We start from the raw sequence: 18,856 nt of genomic DNA, 5'->3' as shown, positions 1-18,856 counted from the left end.
TACGTACGTTGCTAAGCAAATTATTCCCAGGGTACGACTGCGTACCTTCTGGATTTCCTTCTGGATTTTATGGAATTCGTTCACAAATTTGACCTCATGGATCTATCTATGTTGAAAGTACTTGACTCTCCTGGGATTACTGGTTTAAATCTACTGACTCCCAAAAAACAACATTGTAAGCAAAATTAAAGACCTAACGCGCGTTAGTCATAGACTAGACCTATGGATCTAGCCTATCTAGTCTAAAGTGTAAGCCATCGGTGTTGTATAAAACAAATATTCAATGTTCTATTCGTGCGACGTTCCGAATATTACATTCGTTGCAAGTTGAAACAGTCTATTCATCTCCGCTTCGCGTCGTTGAATAGACTGTTTCAACTTGCACACTCATGCAATATTCGGAACGATCGCACTCATCAACATTGAATATTTGTATTGGACTCTTTATGGACAAGTTTTTGGCATTAATAATAAATTTATAACACTTAACAGCTCTCAGAAGCTAAAAATTTGGATTTGTGTGTGTCCATTTCTTAACTACAGTCTATGGCAGAGAAATGCTGAAAATTGATCTAATTTCATTCTTCTTTTTTTGCAGCCAATAATTGGATTTTTTTCAAAAATGTTACATTTCTGTCAGTCTGAAGGTCATTTCTCTTCAAATTCACAAAGAAAATGTGATATTTTCGTGAAATAAGAAAAATAATTTTTTTCTCCAGACACCCTACCCTTACAATGAGATAAGCCCGATAAATAGGTTTATTAATATTGAATATTAATAAACCTATTTATCGGGCTTATCTCATACTAGACAGGAATAACCGTCATTTCTGGGGATTTATTCAACAATTTCTGACATTTTACTACAAGTACAATCCCCATTTACGATGAGCCAACGCAGTTCAGCGGAACAACCAAAATACAGAGACTGAAGCTTTTGGTCTAATCTCATACTTGATCTCACGTTAGGGCAGGCAGTTAATTTGAACTTGTGAATTTTAATTTAGACTTTACATGCATTGAGAAATTGAGGTTTTTCTGTTCAATTAATTACCAAATCAAAATTCAAATGTTGTAGGCCCTTGTTCAGTAGAGGCGCACGGCCAATATGGGAGACTCTCCAATAGGGGAGACAATCTCCCACATTGGAGACTTGCTTTGCAAGAGGACAAAAGAAACAAAACCAACAAAAGTATGATTTTTTTCCACCCAAAATTTTGTCTCACTGAGGTCAGAAGCCCATTTGTTTTGTGTGTGATCGACAACAAAATTCCTTATCAAAATAAAAGTAGACGGTGAATTTTTAAAGTAGACGGTGAAAAGGGGTAATTTTTCATGAGGAATCTGCTTATCACTATATCAGTACATTTTTATTTGCCGCCAATGTAATCCTTTTGCAGCAAATGTAAACAAAGGAAATTGGACTCCGAAACTGGAGACTGTCTCTGAAATTGGATACCCAAATTCTTTACAAAAGTCTCCGATATTGGAGATAATCTCCCACATTGGAGACAGTCTCCAATATTGGCCGTGCGCCTCTACTCTACTGTTCACCTGTTGTTAACTTGGAAATGAGTAGATCTAGATCCAACCGTCTCTCTTTCGCCAAAGCAGGCAAAGACAAAGTCAAGACAACAATTGTTAGGCCAGGGCCTAGATCTACGTTAGGCCTAACTAACAGTACGGTAACAACACCAATTGTGTTACTTAGGTTCAGCTCCCGTTCCAGCTTTAGCTTCTCTCACTCTCAGTCAGTCAGCTAGTCAACACTAACAGTCCCTCTTCTTACTCAATACTAGGCCGTCAGCTCAGGGCTAGGCGCTGGCTCGACTCAGCTCAGAGTCAGACTCCGTAAAGGCAGTTGGTTACCTCGTCAAACAACGTCAATAAAATTGAAAGCGGCATGCCTTGAAAGCATTAAATTGAAAATAAAATGCGATGTCCTTGGCCAAGTAAGATCAGCGCGTGCGGTATGATGGCCTATTTCGCAATCTGTCGCCACACACACAATTGTGCAAGAGCAAGTTGCAAGGCTCTGTACTGTATGCTCAGAGTTGTCTCAGACTCAGTCACGTCATATACAGCATAGGCGGCCGGCCGCGCCGGCGAGCGGGCGGCCGCCCGCTCGGCTGCACCAGACTTTCCGAGCAAGCTAGCGCTTGCAATCGCTGGACCACGGCCACCGGTCCTGGCCAGGCGAAGGCGATTGTCGACTGTACACTGCGGTGCGCTCGAAATAGCACGGCCATAGACTAATAAATACGTATATGTTGTATGTTGCACAAGTTGCACAAGTAACTCGCCCATAAAACTTTTCGTTTTTCATGAAATCGCCCTTTTCATAATTATTTTTATCCGATCGACCGCTCGAACTCATATGTGAAACTGAAAGCAATGGGGCAATGCCCAATCATTCTTCGAACATGTTCGTAACTGCCAAGAGTGGATCCAGGATTTTCCAAAAGGGGGGGGGCAAATTTTTCGGAGAAAAAGGTTTTCAACGACAAATCAAGGATAAAAATGACAAAAAAAAGGTCTTTAATTTCAAAAGAGGCATTATTACATTGCAAATTTTTAATTTTGCTTCTCAAAGGGGGGGGGGGGCACGTGCCCCCTGTGCCCCCCCCCCCTGGATCCGTGCCTGCTAACTGCTACTCAATCTTACATACAACATGCGTTGGTTGGAACCAACATGTCATAGAAGCGGATCGACTTCCAACATATTGCTAAGTCGGACCGACACCCCGGGCCATACGGTAGTTATTGCGCTTCAGTATTTATAATCGCGATCATGCATGCATGCTTGTTTGCCCATTTGGATATAGATAATGATCTGAAAATAAACGAAACTCGTATGATATTTCAAAAGGGACTACTAGTATTACGAATCCATGAAACATTCTCTTGAAGCTATCAATATTGGGAAGACGAACTTAATTGGAATTCTTAACTGTGATCGATGGAATTTGTTGCGAGAGAAGTAGGCCTAACATCAGCGGCGTAACAGGGGTCGGTGGCCAGGGGGGGCAAGAGCCAAAAATGTCCCGGTCATATCATGGTATAAAAAAGAGTTGCGAGCGAGCGAAGCAAGCGAGCAAAAATTTAGACCTTTTTGATACAAAAATCCATTTTTGTGATAGATTTTGACATGATATCCAGAGAATAATATATTCTCTCTTTGGATTCCCTTTTTTTGTGGTCTGTACCGAGCGAGCGAAGCGAGCGAGAAAAAAATCACCTTTTCATGAGAATCTAACTTTGAGCTATTTTTTTACATTATATTCAGTAAATAAAATCATATTCTACACTTTTCCTTTGCTTATCTTTCCTCCTTTTTTTATATTTGTTCTTGTTTGTAGAAATTTTTGGGGACATGGCTCAACCCTTCCATACGCAGTGCTGTGCGGTTGGGGTCCGGGGCGGAGCGCCCGGAACTTCTTGATATCAAAGCCATTTAAACCTCGCAGATTGCCGCTATTTTAATCAAATCGCGGGCATACATACAAAATATAGCTTTTACACAACACATTTATTCAACCCAGTTACGTAATGAAGCAAATATTTTGAGGGGGCAAAACATAGCAATGTGGGAAAAAATTTGTAAAAAGTTGCCAGCGTGCAAAGCGAGCTGGAAAAAAAAACCTATTGAAATTGAATTCTAATTATGTGATAGATTTTTCCATTATATTCAGCAAATAACACATTTCATTGTTTCCATTAATTTCATTATACGTTGTCTCCTATTATTTTTTTTATTTCCTTTTGGATGTGGAACCAAGACCCCCTCCCGCGCCTGTATGTCAGTGATTGAACGGGGGGGGGGGGGGGGCGTTATAGAGCCATTTGAAGGTTATAAATGAAGAGCCCCTACTGCGTGGAGTCTGGGGCAAAGCCCCGGTAGCTTATTTGCATAAAATTTAGCAAGCTTATAGCAAAATGTTGTTTGCAGTCCATCTTTCTTCCCGCTCTTTAATTTCAATCATCGGCAGCCCGGTCGTGTTATTATTTTGTTTTTCTTGTCCCTTTTCTTTGTTTTCCAATTTAGCTTTCGACTAATTACATTCTACTTTCGTTTCCCGTTATTATTTGCCATTTTGTCATCTTTTAATTTATTTCCCACCTTGCTATTGCATTACATAGGCCTATTTCGGAATGATTTGTTCTTTCTCAATTGTTCTTCTTCGTACATTTTCCCGCTTTCCTTCCTTTTCCATTAAAAAAAAAGTTTTTTCTTCGTTTTCTTTTCACTTTTCCCTTTCCCTTTCCTTTTCCTCCTTTCTTTTTCCCCTTTCCTTCCCCTTTCCCTTTCTTTTTCCCTCCTTTTTTTTCTTTTTCCCTCCTTTTTTCTTTTTCCCGTTTTTCTTTTATTTTCCCGGTAAAAAACCGCCAGGGGGGGGGGGGCAACTTGCCCCCCTGCCCCCCCCCCCCCGCCTGTTACACCACTGCCTAACATGAGACATTATAGTAAAGACCATGGGCGGAAATCCCAGGCCAGGGGGACGCGCCCCCCACCGAAAATAGTAGGGGGACACAACATGAGTCCCTACTATTTTTGGTCTTTTATGAAGGAGAAAAAATATACATCATTCACAATCGACATATTGACCTTACATTTTTCTGTGAAAACCTTTCTTTCTTTTTTTTGTTTGCTTGTCAAATTTTCCAGCCCCTGGTCTCCCTCCCTTTGGGGACAGATTTCCGCCCATAGTAGGCCCTAAAGACAAAAGACCATCTAGGTATATTACTAAACCAATCCTGAAACTTTCTAAGAAAAAACACGAAACTGGAAGCGCTATACCAACAATAAAGATGAGAGACAAGCAGACTACAATGCATATAAAGAGACAAGAAAGTCTAAGATTAAGGCAACAATTAGAGCAGCCATTCGTAACTTTTAAGAAGACCTCGTAGAATTAAGTATCAACTTTAAAATATGTTTTTTTAAGGTACGCGAATATCAAAATTAAAGTAGATAAGTCAGATATAATATATGAAGTCTTAGATGGATCTTTAGTAGAAACTGACAAGAAAAAGGCAAATGTCCTTAATGGCAGAGGTTATAATGGCAGAGGTAAAAATGGCAGAGGTAATAATGGCAGAGGTAAAAATGGCAGAGGTAAAAATAATCATAGGTGTTTCTTAGTACCATTCTATCGACCTGCTTTGAAGGAGAAGTTCACCCTGACAAATGGTTTACTGTAAAATTAGCAGAAAATATATTGGTGAAGGTTTAAACCCCGTTATGAATGTTAATTTTTTTTTATCTGTGACGTCATATACAAGCACCTGCCCCGTATTTTATGCGCCAAAATGTATACTTCCCAATAGCAGAAAAAATATATTGGTGAAGGTTTGCGGAAAACCCATCAAAGATTAAGAAAGTTATTAGAAGTTTTTTATCTGTGACGTCATATACTATAGTAACTACCCCGTATTTTATGCACCAAAATGTCTACTTTTCAATTTTTTTAATCAGTGGTTCATGATTGCTAAAAAGTCTTTCAGGAGCGGATGTGAAATGATTTGTATGTTGATATACTTCAGGTACAATAAAAACCTTTTTCATTTTTCTAAATGACATTTGATTGATATTGTTTATTACACCATAAAATAGGGGAAAAACTACTCGCAAATGACGTCACCATTAAAATATAAAATTCTGATAGCTTCTTAAATCTTTGATGGATTCGCTAAAACCCTCACCAATATTGTTTTTAATTATTCTCTGCTAGTTTCACAATAAACTTAAGTTTATGTCAGAGTGAATTTCCCCTTTTGTGAATTAAGTACAATACTTGGGATCCAAAGTGTGCTTCAAATTTGAATATCAGAGGAGCGATTTGACATGAGAAGGCCGTGCATGTAAGTCTAGGAAAAAAAAGAAATACCAACACAAGTGTTATCAATTTGGTGCAGAAGATCTAAAGTGTGATTTTAAAATGTTACCCTTTATAGATTAGTTCAACATTATAATTCTAATTTTCTTCTCAGAACATTTCTTATTTAATCTACTGTACATGTATTTGGAGGGGCTTTTGGATTTTTTTTGCATGGGGTTTAAGACTGGTCATTAATACCTCTGTCATTTTGCCAGTTTGATCTCTGCCATTTTTACCTTCGCCATTTTTACCGCTGCTATTTTTACCTTTGCCATTTTTATGTCCTCTGCCATTATTACCTCTGCCATTTTTACCTTTGCCATTTTTACCTCTGCCATTAATTTTGTACCTCTGCCATTTCTACCTCTGCCATATACCTCTGCCATTTTTACCTCTGCCATTTTTCCACCGCGAGCCGTCCTTAACAAATACTTTGGTCAGTTTTGTGAAGTATATACTGTTGAAGACTTACAGGAGGTATATAGGGACACTTCCATTGACGAGTGGATACCACTATCGCCTGACCATATGCAGGGGCGGATCCAGCCTTCGCCAATAGGGGGGAGGGGGGCCCGGATTTTTTTTCAGCCATATTTTCCCCGATCGGCCGCTCGAATATGATTTTTTGTTTCTTTCTTTGAAGGGGGTAGTCCTATAACCTATAAGTCACTTCTTAGCTTTATTGTATAAATCAACATAAATATATAATATCATAATCCTTATTTTATTAAGCGAGCGCGAAGTGCGAGCAAATTTGTTTTTTGAATTGTATGTGTTTTTTCCTAAATTTGAACATTCTGGGCAAAGTTTTTATCCTGAAAAAGATGTGCTTGCAACTAAATAATTACTACGAACGCGAAGCGCGAGCAGAAATTTTTGATACACGTTTTGAACTGGTCGAAAAGGTAGGCCTACCTGTTAAAGACTGCTTGCAGTTAGCCATGAAGACATTACATATTTCAATTAAACAAATAACGCAAGCGCGAAGCGCGAGCTGAAAATTTTTGATATTTCTACATAAAGAATGGAAAATTTTAATCCATTTTTGTAATCGTGAACAGGATAGCTATATAACTACACAATTCATGCGAGCGCGAAGCGCGAGCGGAAAATTCTAAATTTAGACCTAGAACGGGACACTCTATTCATGTTTTGTAAATCATGAAAAGGATGAGTAAGAGGGGATCTCCCTACATTAATAATGCGAGCGCCAAGCGCGAGCAGAAATTGTTTGTATACGTTTTGAACTGATCGAAAAGTGCCTTTTAAGGACTTCTTGCACTTAGCCATGAAGACGTTATTATAATTATTTTTGCGAGCTGAAAATTTTTGACATTTCTACATAAAGAATGGAAAATTCTAATCCATTTTTGTAATCGTGAACAGGATAGCTATATAACTACACAATAATTGATGCGAGCGCGAAGCGCGAGCGGAAAAATTCTAAATTTAGACCTAGAACGGGACACTCTATTCATGTTTTGTAAATCATGAAAAGGATGAGTAAGAGGGGATCTTCCTACATTAATAATTCGAGCACAAAGGGCGAGCAGAAAATTTTTGATATTGTGATCTGAAACTGGATAACTGAATGAACATGCGCGCATGTGTTTCAGATTTACACCTAGAATCTAGGCATTCTAAATACATCTTTTATCATGAAAATAAAAGCGAGCGCGAAGCGCGAGCTTAAAATATTTGATATTCCGATCTGAAAAAGGGTCAATTTCAGCTTTATATTTCAAGCACTTTGTAGGAAAATTAATTAATTATTAAATTGATATCTTATTTATTAATGCATAATGAGGGCGCGGAATCTGATGATATTGTGGCTTGAACACTGTACATTTAAAGCACTTTTATTATTATAAATAGGATGCATCGGTAATCAGTTGATATATTTTTAACCATTAATGCGAGCGCAAATCGCGAGCCGAATTTTTTTTATAAACTGTCATGAAAAGGGGATTTTAAGTAGTTTGTTATATAATCAATATTGAGACATACATAACCCGCCAATCAAAATACAAGCGCTATCTGATACGTTTTGACAATCAGACCTGAAAAGGGATATTTTGAAAACTTTATGGAATTTATGAAAATAATAGGTACCTGATAAATTAAAATTCGCGAGCGCGCAGTGCGAGCAGAAAATGTTAATATTCAGACCATAAAACTGACATTTTTACAGAGCACTTTTTAAAATTCAATCTGTAAATCACACAAAATAATGAAAGTTCGATTTCCGAGGAGAAATATGTTTTGTATATTGACTTCCAATCATTTCAAGAAATTCATTCAAAAAAATGAATTGGTTGATGTTTGGAGGAAATTATATCCCACGAAGAAACAATTTACTTGGCGACAGAGGTTTTTTGGTGTCTATTCTAGATTAGATTACTGGCTAATTTCAACAACACTATATCCTTCAATGTACAGCACTGATATACGCCCAGCACTTAAATGTGATCATAATGCCATTTCGCTGAAGTTGAATTTGAGTGGTATTGGGAAAGGCAAAGGTTATTGGAAAGTAAATAATTCACACTTACTAGAACAAGATTTTATAATCTGTATTAAACATGTGATTAATAAAGTAAAAATGGAATTCATGAATGAAAGTCCACAGCTTATATGGGAAATGTGTAAAATTAAAATAAAAGAGGTCACTGTGAAATATTCTAAACAAAAACAAGAAGAAAGAAAATGTTATTTTACAAAGTTACAAGACGATCTCAATAAACAGAGTGAAAAGGCTGATAAAAATCCAAACAAGAAAGAAATTGATAAGTTAGAAACAATCAGAAATGAATTAGATAAACATTACACATATAAGTGCAAAGGTGCGTATATTAGAGCTAGGGAGAAATGGATGGAGTCTGGCGAAAAGTCGTCCAAGTATTTTTTGAAAAAAGAAACCATAAATGGCAAGAAAAAAGAGATTAACTGTATTGTACAAAACGGTAAAACATTTACAAAGAAAACATAAATTTTGAAGATTATTAATAATTATTTCAGTAAATTGTACAAAAATAACTATAACGATAATGATATAAACATTAAATCATACTTAAAAAATATTGAATTGAAAGAATTAGATGAGAAGGATGCACTAAGTTGTGAAGGACTGGTAACCGAACATGAGTGTTATAAAGCTTTGCTTTCAATGCAAAATAATAAGGCACCTGGTTGCGATGGATTGAGTTCGGAATTTTATGAATGTTTTTGGCCAGACATAAAAGATTTGCTAATCGACAGTCTAAATGAAGGATACGCTCAAGGGGGTTTGTCAGAAAGTCAAAGGCAAGGTATACTCACACTGTTATTGAAAAAAGGGGATAGTAGATTATTAGACAATTGGAGGCCAATCTCATTATTAAATATAGATTATAAGATTTTAGCGAGAGTTTTGTCACAACGCCTTCAACGAGTAATCCATAAAATTGTTTCGTTTGATCAAACAGGTTATATCAAGGGGCGTTCAGCATCAGATAACTTAAGGTTGGTACAAGATGTTATTGATTATAGTAAAATTTTGGAACAACAAGGATTGGTACTTTTTTTAGACTTCAAACAAGCATTTGATTGTGTGAGACATAGCTTTCTTTTCGAAACCCTGTCAAGATTGAACTTTAAAGATTCATTTATCCAATGGGTTCAAGTATTATATAAAAACGCTGGAGGCAAAGTAATTAATAATGGTTGGATTTCAAAACAGTTTAAGATAGAAAAGGGTGTAAGGCAAGGGTGCCCTCTATCGGCTTTGTTATTTGTTTTAGTTGTTGAAGTAATGGCGTCACAGATAAGGTCAAACAAGAAAATCAGTGGTATTAAGATTCCATTCCACAAAGAACCATTTTCAAAAGAATTAAAGATCTCACAGTGAGCAGACGACATCGCTCTTTTTGTTAATTCCGTCCAGGCAGGAAATGTCGCAATTCAAGATGTTATTAAGTTCGGGGAATATTCTGGCTTAAAACTTAATTTAGATAAAACCAAAGTTATGCCACTTAATATAAATTATAATGAAACAAATGGTATATGCAACTTGGAATGGTCTGATGAACCAATTAAATATCTTGGGGTTGTATTATGCAAGAACACAAATGACTTCAATGTCCTTAATTGGTCTGTAAAGATAGATAAAATTAAACGTATTATAAATCTTTTGAAGATGAGAAATCTGACATACTATGGGAGAATATTTATTATAAAAATGTTACTTGTATCACAGTTAATATACTTAAGCACATGCTACATCATGCCCCAAAATTATATCAAAGAACTTAATAAAATAATTCATTCATTTTTATGGAATTCTAAAAGAGAAAAAGTGAAAAGAGCTTACATTATTAATTCACCCCAATATGGGGGTTTGGGTATGATTGATATAGATTCTAGATTGAAATCACTCACACTTTCTTGGTTACCAAAAATTGTAAGAGGTGATGGTCCACCATGGAAATATATTTGTGAGTTTTGGTTACATAAATTAGGTGGTATACCATTATCTATTCAATGTAACTGTTCTCCAGTAGACATGATCAAATTATGCAAAAAATATTCATTACCTACATTTTATACAGACCTACTTACTTCATGGGCTGAACTTCACTATCTTAATATATTCGAAGTAACTCAATTTGAAAATGAAATCATATGGAATAATTCAAATATAAAACATGAAAACAAGTTACTGTATTTCAGAAAATGGTACGATGAGGGTATAGTTAAAGTACACCATTTAATTGAAAATGGTTCATGGAAAAACTCTGAAAGTATTACAGACTTACTGTCGATGAATTCTCTTTGTATCTTATTTCAATATGCTAAAATTAAAACCGCTTTTCCAAAATATTGGTTCGATAAGTTGAACACTGCTCAGCTTGAAAATCAAGATGATCAACGAACGCAAAACGATAAATTTATTCAAATTAAAACCGGTGACTCAATTGACATTACAATATCAAAAACAAAACAATTCTACACATATTTTGTAGATATAAAAAAGAATTTACACCCAACGGTGTTATATTTTTGGCAAGACAGTTTATCACTTGCAGAAGATTATGATTGGAGCAAATTGCTAAAATTTAAGTTTGGAAATTTTTTTAATAACAGAGTTAAACAATATAATTTCAAATTGCTGCATCGGATTTTGCCGTATAAAGAGAATTTAGTTCGATGGAATATCACATTAGACATGACATGTAACCATTGTAAACAAATTGAAACTCTAGATCATGTTTTGTTGCATTGTCCACATGTGAATTTATTTTGGCAAAAACTACGGTATTTCATTAAGATCCAGTTTAATGTGAATATTCAGATTAATGAGAAAACATTATTGATTGGCCACGATGTTGAAAATGAAAACATGGCTTTTCTTAATGTAATTTTGGTTTTCGCACAATATACGATTTATAGAGTTTATATGTTGGCTCAGTTCACTTCAAAAAAATTCAGCTATTTTTCTATGTTGTCAGATTTCAAGAGAGAATTAGTCATTAATTTAAGATTTCTTGAAAAGAGTAATAAGATAAAACTAACAGAAAAACAGTACAACGAAATCAAAAGCCTGTGAAATGTGAAACTAATTGTATATATTGTTTGTGTTTGTTTATTGATTTCAATGTAAAAGAGTAACGTGATAAAAATATCAGAAAAACAGTATAATGAAATCAAAAGGTTGTGAAATATGAAACTAATTGTATATATTGTATGTGTTTGATTATTGATTTTAATGTAATAAATACCTCTGATGAGGACAAAAAAAAAAATATTGACTTCCAAACTTGATATTTAAGCTCCATGTTGAACAAGATATGTGAATCACCCAACAGGCAATGCGAGCGCGAGGCGCGAGCGAAACTTTTATATAGTGACATGAAAGATTCTTTTTTTCCAAGTCTTCCTCTCATCTTATTTTATTCATTCGTCTTCCTCCTCTTCTTTTTTCTCCTTTATTTTCCTTCCTTTTTTCTTTCTTTCTTTCCCTTTTTTTCTTTGTTTGCTTCGCCAATAGGGGGGGGGGGGGGGCCGGGCCCCTCGGGCCCCCTGGATCCGCCTATGCATATGGGGTCAGTCTCGAATAATAATAATAATAATAAAACATTGCTTATATAGCGCATATAACGATGATAAAATCATGTCTCTATGCGCTTTAAAGCGACCGCACACCTTACGACTGGTCTGCGACCCGATTTTGGAACAAATCGCATTTTGCTCATTTTCTGAAGATGTGAATGGAACAAATCATTTCATTTGAGGTTAAAATTAATTGAAATAATAACATTATAACAATTTTGAAAGATTGCAAGTCCTTATTTTGGAGTAAAGTCCAAATTAGTTTCAAATCGCAGCCAATCGTACGACTGCTATGACGTCATTACGACTAGATATTAAATTCGCTTTTATTCTAAGAAGGATGACAGCATAGTCACGAATTTTATCATAGGTATTCGTACGATGATTTAGAACATTACACAGTAAGATATTCCAAGTCCTAATATTAGCATCCAATTCTATTACATTTTATTCTGAAATCGGGTCGCAGACCAGTCGTAAGGTGTGCGGTGGCCTTTAGAAAGAATGGAGAAGAAAGAAAAGCCTGTTCACAGAGGAGAAAAGCACCGTAAAAGTATTTTCCATATTCTGAAAATGCACCCTTTACCAAGTATTGGCGTGTAAAACCCTTCAAGTATATATTGGAAGCAAATACCCTTGGCGTATTCTCCCCGGTATATTCTCTAGCTGAGTTGAACCCCTAAACAAGTACAACGATATTTCAATTATTATGTCACAGACTTCGGTCTTGGTTTTACCCGAGACATTTTAGTCTTTTTTATACCCTCGCAAATTTCACCATATTTTCACCAGCTTTCCGAGCGAGATACCCCTTTTTCATTATTTTGGTGTTTTTGACACCCTTACTACGTTACGTACCTTATACGTGCCCTATCTTGAAAAAGACACACTTTTTACGTTTTTTGGGGGGGTCGCGCATGGTATTCACTCGTCAATGCACCCCCCCCCCCCCCCCCCCCCCCGCCGGAGACTTACAAAACTTTACAGATTATGTGACTGGAGTAGATGCTGGTATGGAAAAGTTAGAATTTGATTCATCAGATGTGATAAAAGTGATCAAAACCCTGAATGTAAATAAGTCAGCTGGCACAAACAGGGTGCCGATCGAAGGAATGTTTGAGGGGCACCTTTTTTCTGCCAAACAATATAGGTACCCCTCTACTTTCATTGTGACTATATAATAATGAGCCTGACGTTCCGCCGCCTTTGGGTGAACAAACAGTCCAGTATCAAGCGGAATACCGCAAGGGAGCGTTATTCTCGATACTGTTCTCTTAATTCCTATTTATCAATGTCCTATCGTTTGAAAGTGGCTTTATTTGCTGACGATACCAAACTTTAAAATATAGTGAGTGACTTATCAGAGATCATTCAAGAGACCTGGATCGACTGCAGTTATGGTCAGAGAAATGGCAGTTACCTTTCAATAACATGTATAGTAATAATGTAAAGTCTACACATTGGAAGGAATATAATCCAGAAGCTAAAGAAGTGAAATCAGTAGCTACTGAAAAGGATCTCGGAGTAACAGTTGATAACAAATTGAAATTTCATCAGCATGTCTATCTCTAGGCATACCGACTGCTTGGAGTTAAGTGAACTTTCACTCAGCTAAACAAAACTACCTTGCCAATTCTCTTCAAGACATTGATTGATTGATTGATTGATTTTATTTGTCAGGTAACTATGAACAAGTACAAGGAAATATAAACAGAAGTGTATATACCTTGACAGGATTACCCATGAAAGCCGAGATGGCTTATTTCCAATGGGGTCCCATCTGGAATGAGAACGTCATCTGGAACGACAGATTCACATCTATTTATTATTTTATTCATTTATTTATTTATTTATTTATTTATTTATTTATTTATTTATTTATTTATTGGTTTTGTTTATTTCATACTGCATGGTATGTCTGTTCAGTTATGCAAAACTGCTTTCCAAAGGCGCCCTGCATGCAGTTTAACAAATAATTCAACATCATAGCAAATCAATGTTAAAAAACAGAATAAATTATAGAGTGAAATCAACAATCACTCATGGAATCATTACATTTACATCAAGTTATTCAGTGTAATTACATGTATGACAGTTAGAACTTTAATGATTTACAGAGTGTTTTAGGCATGGACCTATATATCCACGGAGGATTATCTATTGTTACTGCAGGGGGTGTTGTGACAATTGTTTATTATTTTGTTTGTTATTGGACTGAAGTCAAGTTGAGGACATTTAGCATTATTTTTATAAACAAGATATAATTATAAGGATTTTTTGCATTGATCATGAAGAAGATCACACAGTCAAAATAATTTTTAAAAATGTGAGATTCCAACCTGAAAGCTGGACATTCTAGCATTTTTTGTAACCAGGAAAAAACAATGATATTGATAATAGGAGCGCGAAACGCGAGATTTAGACCTAAAAAGTGGCAATACATTTCGTAATCATGAAAAGCAGTGGCGCACACGGGGGTTGTTACAGGTGTGGCCCCCTTCATTTTTTTTATTTTTTATACCCAACCCCTCTAAAATTTTGTTGAAGACCCTTCTTTGAGGGCTTGTCATTTTTTGGGGGGGATCTGAAACGACGTAACATTAATTTTGTGCTGAAGACCTTTTTTTTTTGCTTGTCAATTTTTTGCGGGATATGAAACGACCTATTTGTGGTGAACATGCCGGTGAAGACCTTGTCAACATTTCATTCAGCTTGAACCCCCTCCCCCTTCAAAAATCATGCGTATACGCCACTGACGAAAAGGATATAGTATCGACTTAAATATGCGCCGCGCGAAATGGGGCTGAATTTTTTTTAAATTCCGACCCTGAAAGTGGACAATAATTTTAAAACCACTGGTCCAGTGACTGGCCCTTTATTTAAATAAAATGCTGTGCATCTCAATAAACAATGATGTTTCCCCCTATTTTTTAGGTTTAGACCTAGAATCAGTGCATTCTAAGCACATTCTATCATCATGAAAAGGAATGATATCTTTTTAAATTATATTATGCGAGCGCGAAACGCGAGCTCGGAATTTTTTAAAACTGAACATTGATTTTTATTATAAGCACCTTTAAAGGCAAAGAAAAAACTGTAACAAGTTATGGGCCTACATCTAAATAAACAATGCTGTTTCCTCCCCCTGTTTTTTAGTATCTTCGACTTCCTAAACTATGCGACTGGTGAGAGGACTTTTTCATACCCGAGGTTTGAGCCTTATCTCTATTTTGTACTGTCTACACTTGTATGGATCGAAGTCGTGTGCGAGATTCGAAAGGTCGAAAAGTCTGTATAGATTGCAGGCGCATACACGTGTGTAATAATATGCACGACCCGGCCCAGTGAGTGACTCGTTAAAAATTACATTTATCTCTTTTGTCATATGGTAACATATTTACCATATAAGAAGCATCTCGGATTCAATTTAATGCAAAATTGCAAGGATGACTGAAAGTGAAAAGTCGTTGGAAGATTTCTTTGCTAAGAAAAGCAAGAAGAAGGGTGCTAAAGGAAAGGCGAAGAAGTTTACGACAACAGATGAGATCGCAAAAAAGCTAGTTGAGCAAGACACATCATCCGGACCGAGCAGTCTTGGATCGGCATCTACTGATGTTGCGACAAAAAAGGCAAAAGCTTCAGCTGAGGTAAACAAAGAAGAAAATGAAGAAGATCAAATGAACTATCGTTTCAGGGTAAGTGGCATCGGGATCAGGGTCTTTAAAGGTCAAGTCCATCCCAGCAGCAGAATGTTGACTTGAATAAATAGAGAAAATTCAAACTAGCAGTAGCAAAACTAAAGCATAACACTGAAAATTTCATCAAAATTGGATGTAAAAAATAAGAAAGTTATGGCATTTTAAAGTTTCGCTTATTTTTCACAAAACAGTGATAATTTATGCACGACTCGGTGACATGCAAATGAGTCTGTCGATGATGTCCATCAGTCACTATTTCTTTTGTTTTTTAATGTTTGAATTTATTTTCTACAATAAGTCGATAATAAATATTTCATTTTTTACAGATAAGGTATAAGGACCAACTCGACTGAACCATATAGGCTATAGTATTAAACAATGCTAATTCCACATGTTCAGGAAGGAATTAATATTAATCGCTGTTTTACTTGACAATGTAAAGAAAATTTGAATATTTCATATAATAAAATACAAAAGAAATAGTGATTGGATGACGTCATCAGTCTCCTCATTTGCATACTGACCAGGATGTGCTTAAAACTGTAGTGTTATGTGAAATTAAGTAAAAATTTAAAATGTCATAATTTTCTCATTTCACATCCGATTTTGATGAAATTTTCAGTGTTATGCTTGTTGGATTTTTCTCTTTTTATTCAAATCAACTTTTTGTTGGGGTGGACTTGTCCTTTTAGTTTAAATAAGACGGAGAGATATTCCATGACAACAACAATCATGAAATTTATATGATTATGAAGCCCCAAAATTTATAAACCGGACTTTTTTTACAACGAAAAAAAAAAATTGCATACGTACGTAGTATTATTACGTACGTACGTACGTGGTATTTATTATGTACTTACGTAGTATGTATTACTAAGCCTGAGTCATATCGATTATTTTGAAAACCGGTGTTCGACAGCTTTAATTCGATCGAACATTGATTCATCGAAATTTGAAGGCGGGGAAATCGAGTCATTTTTTTTTTGCTCCGGCCGTCTCGTCGATGCGCTATGCACGCACTGCATGCACTGACGGTATGCACTGGCCGCCGGGTAAGCGTTGCACAAGCAGATGATGGAGCAAATTTCGTTTTCCATCATCACAAAAAAGGCTGTGGACCAATGCAGAATTCTTCCCAAAATATCTTCAACAATGATATTTGCAGATGACAAATAAGTTTAAAATGAAACAATATTAAAGACATGAATCACGCAGAGTCGATCCGAATGATTTTCGGTCAACTAGCACTCGCAGTCCAGACTCGCACACACCAGCCCAGTCCCGAAACGACAGGCGTGCTTGCCAGCGCCAGCAAACAAGTGCGACCAGTGGATAGCGCTGTAACTTGCCTGAGATTGTGTAGTTGGCGGGGTAGTTGGATCCAAAATGAGCTCCAAATAAATTGATGGGAATAAATACGTATACGTAATTTTTTCTGGATGGTCATTTGAATTGGTATTCAATGCTGATATAAAGATTGTGAGGAAATATTGTGGAATATGAGTTATGACGATGTTCGAGAATTAATCCTAATAATCCATTCTTTATTTTAGAGTCAGACACAAGAGCATGCGATCGAAATAAATACGAATGTCTCGGATCGAGCTCTGAATTCATATAAATTATTATTGGATGTTAAATAATTACGATTTAATAAGATTTTATGGCCATACTAAAAATAATGACGATGGCAGCAAAGTATGTTATGTTCATATGGAAGAATTAATAGTATTATACTGGCATTATCTTTATTTGTATTCCATATCTGGACGACGTCTCCGAGCTCCGAGAAAAGAAGCACAATGCGCATGCGCGTTCGATGACGTATGACATATTTTCCATTCATGAAATCAGAGCCCAAAGTTGGGCACAAACTAGCTTCAAATTGATGGGGAAAAAAATCAAACGCAATTTTCTCTGTTTTGTCATGTAAAATGTTATTATATGGTGATATTACGATCTTGAAAAGAGTTTCTGCATGTTGACAATGTTCGAGAATCAATCCTGACGTGATAATTATTTTTTTAGACAAGTGCACTTACTCAAGTCGATCGTCATGTGATGTCTGTCATTGAAAATTGATATGAAATATAAATGTTTCACATCAAGCTCTAAATTCATATTAATGATTATCATATGCAAATTATTGTTAATTATTACGATTAAATCGTGTTCTATGGTCATGATATTAATATTGTTCATGAAAGCAAGATTTATTTTACGTTGATCCCACCAATTTTCCGGCCATTTTCTGGTTTGATTAAAGCACAGTACTGCGCATGCACGATCGATGGTGACTTCAATTCATGAATTCATCGTGCATAAATTATCTCGGCACGAGCAGACGAGTAAGACTCGAACTATGATCGAAATAAACTTCAAATTAATTGTGAATAGGCATCATAATTATACAATCGGTTTCATTTTGGGGTCAATATAAATCAAGTAGTAGTCAAGTTGGACATTACTGTTATTTTGATTTTTGATGATTGATTGTGTGAACCAAACGAATCGGCCGGCCGACATATTTTTTTTTTTTTTTTGATGCACCGATTTTGCAAAATCTGCACCGGCGCTCGATGACATCGATCGAACACCGATTTTAAAATCGATTCGACTCAGGCTTATTTATTACGTACGTATGTAATAAGCACCTCGTCGCACCTGTATTGACAGAATGACAGTCGGACTATGAAGTTTGACTGTTATGGATATCTTTCGATTTCCACGCCTTTTAATTATGACTACATTAGATCTGCTGGACACTAAAATAAGCCTGGGGGGGCCAATCAAATGTATTGCTGGGGGGGGGGGGGAGTCACCCCTCCCACAATAGTGTTGGCATTATTTATACATTATGTGCATGTGATCGAGCTTTATAGTCAGTTTGTGGAGTAGCAAGAATATAAAAATTAGCATATATTGTAAGTTCAAAGAAACATTGTCATTATCAACCACATCCTAAGTAAAAGATTTATTTTTTAAGTGCAGGAGCCAGCATAGATAGCCAGGAGGCTCCTAGAGAGTAAAAATCATTTACTAACGTATGCTTACTCTCCACGGAGCCAGGAATTTCTTCCCAAAAAACCTGAAACTTTCGCCCCAGAGATTTCTACTTTCCTTCTAAAAGATCTAGCCTTTAATTAGGAGTGGGCTATAAATGGGTGATTTTTGGTTTTACTGTGGCAACAG

General features: G+C 36.1%; 2 protein-coding genes across 16 annotated transcripts in view; one reads left to right on the top strand and one right to left on the bottom strand.

Moving 5' to 3' along the window:
- The window catches only part of LOC129256942 (RNA-splicing ligase RtcB homolog), a 34,397-nt gene extending 32,143 nt beyond the window's left edge, over nucleotides 1–2,254 (bottom strand). For 2 of the 15 annotated variants that reach the window (XM_064097410.1, XM_054895168.2), the window contains exon 1: nucleotides 1,555–2,222. Coding sequence is in view for 1 of the 15 variants with exons in the window: in XM_064097424.1 (XP_063953494.1) it covers nucleotides 1,908–1,918 (11 nt within the window). In the remaining 14 variants the exon portion in view is untranslated. Of the gene's footprint in view, nucleotides 1–45; nucleotides 194–1,554 lie in introns of those variants that run through there. The other 13 variants (XM_064097422.1, XM_064097424.1, XM_064097414.1 and 10 more) reach the window with 12 other exon arrangements.
- A 13,158-nt stretch (nucleotides 2,255–15,412) lies between these two features.
- LOC129255472 (protein CDV3 homolog) overlaps nucleotides 15,413–18,856 on the top strand; it is a 33,325-nt gene continuing 29,881 nt past the window's right edge. The window contains exon 1 of the mRNA XM_064096028.1: nucleotides 15,413–15,661. Coding sequence (XP_063952098.1) covers nucleotides 15,413–15,661 — 249 coding nt within the window. The remainder of the gene's footprint in view (nucleotides 15,662–18,856) is intronic.

The sequence above is a fragment of the Lytechinus pictus genome, chromosome 3 (genome assembly GCF_037042905.1).
Source record: "Lytechinus pictus isolate F3 Inbred chromosome 3, Lp3.0, whole genome shotgun sequence".
NCBI lineage: Eukaryota > Metazoa > Echinodermata > Echinoidea > Temnopleuroida > Toxopneustidae > Lytechinus > Lytechinus pictus.
This window is presented reverse-complemented; position numbering and strand designations above follow the sequence as displayed.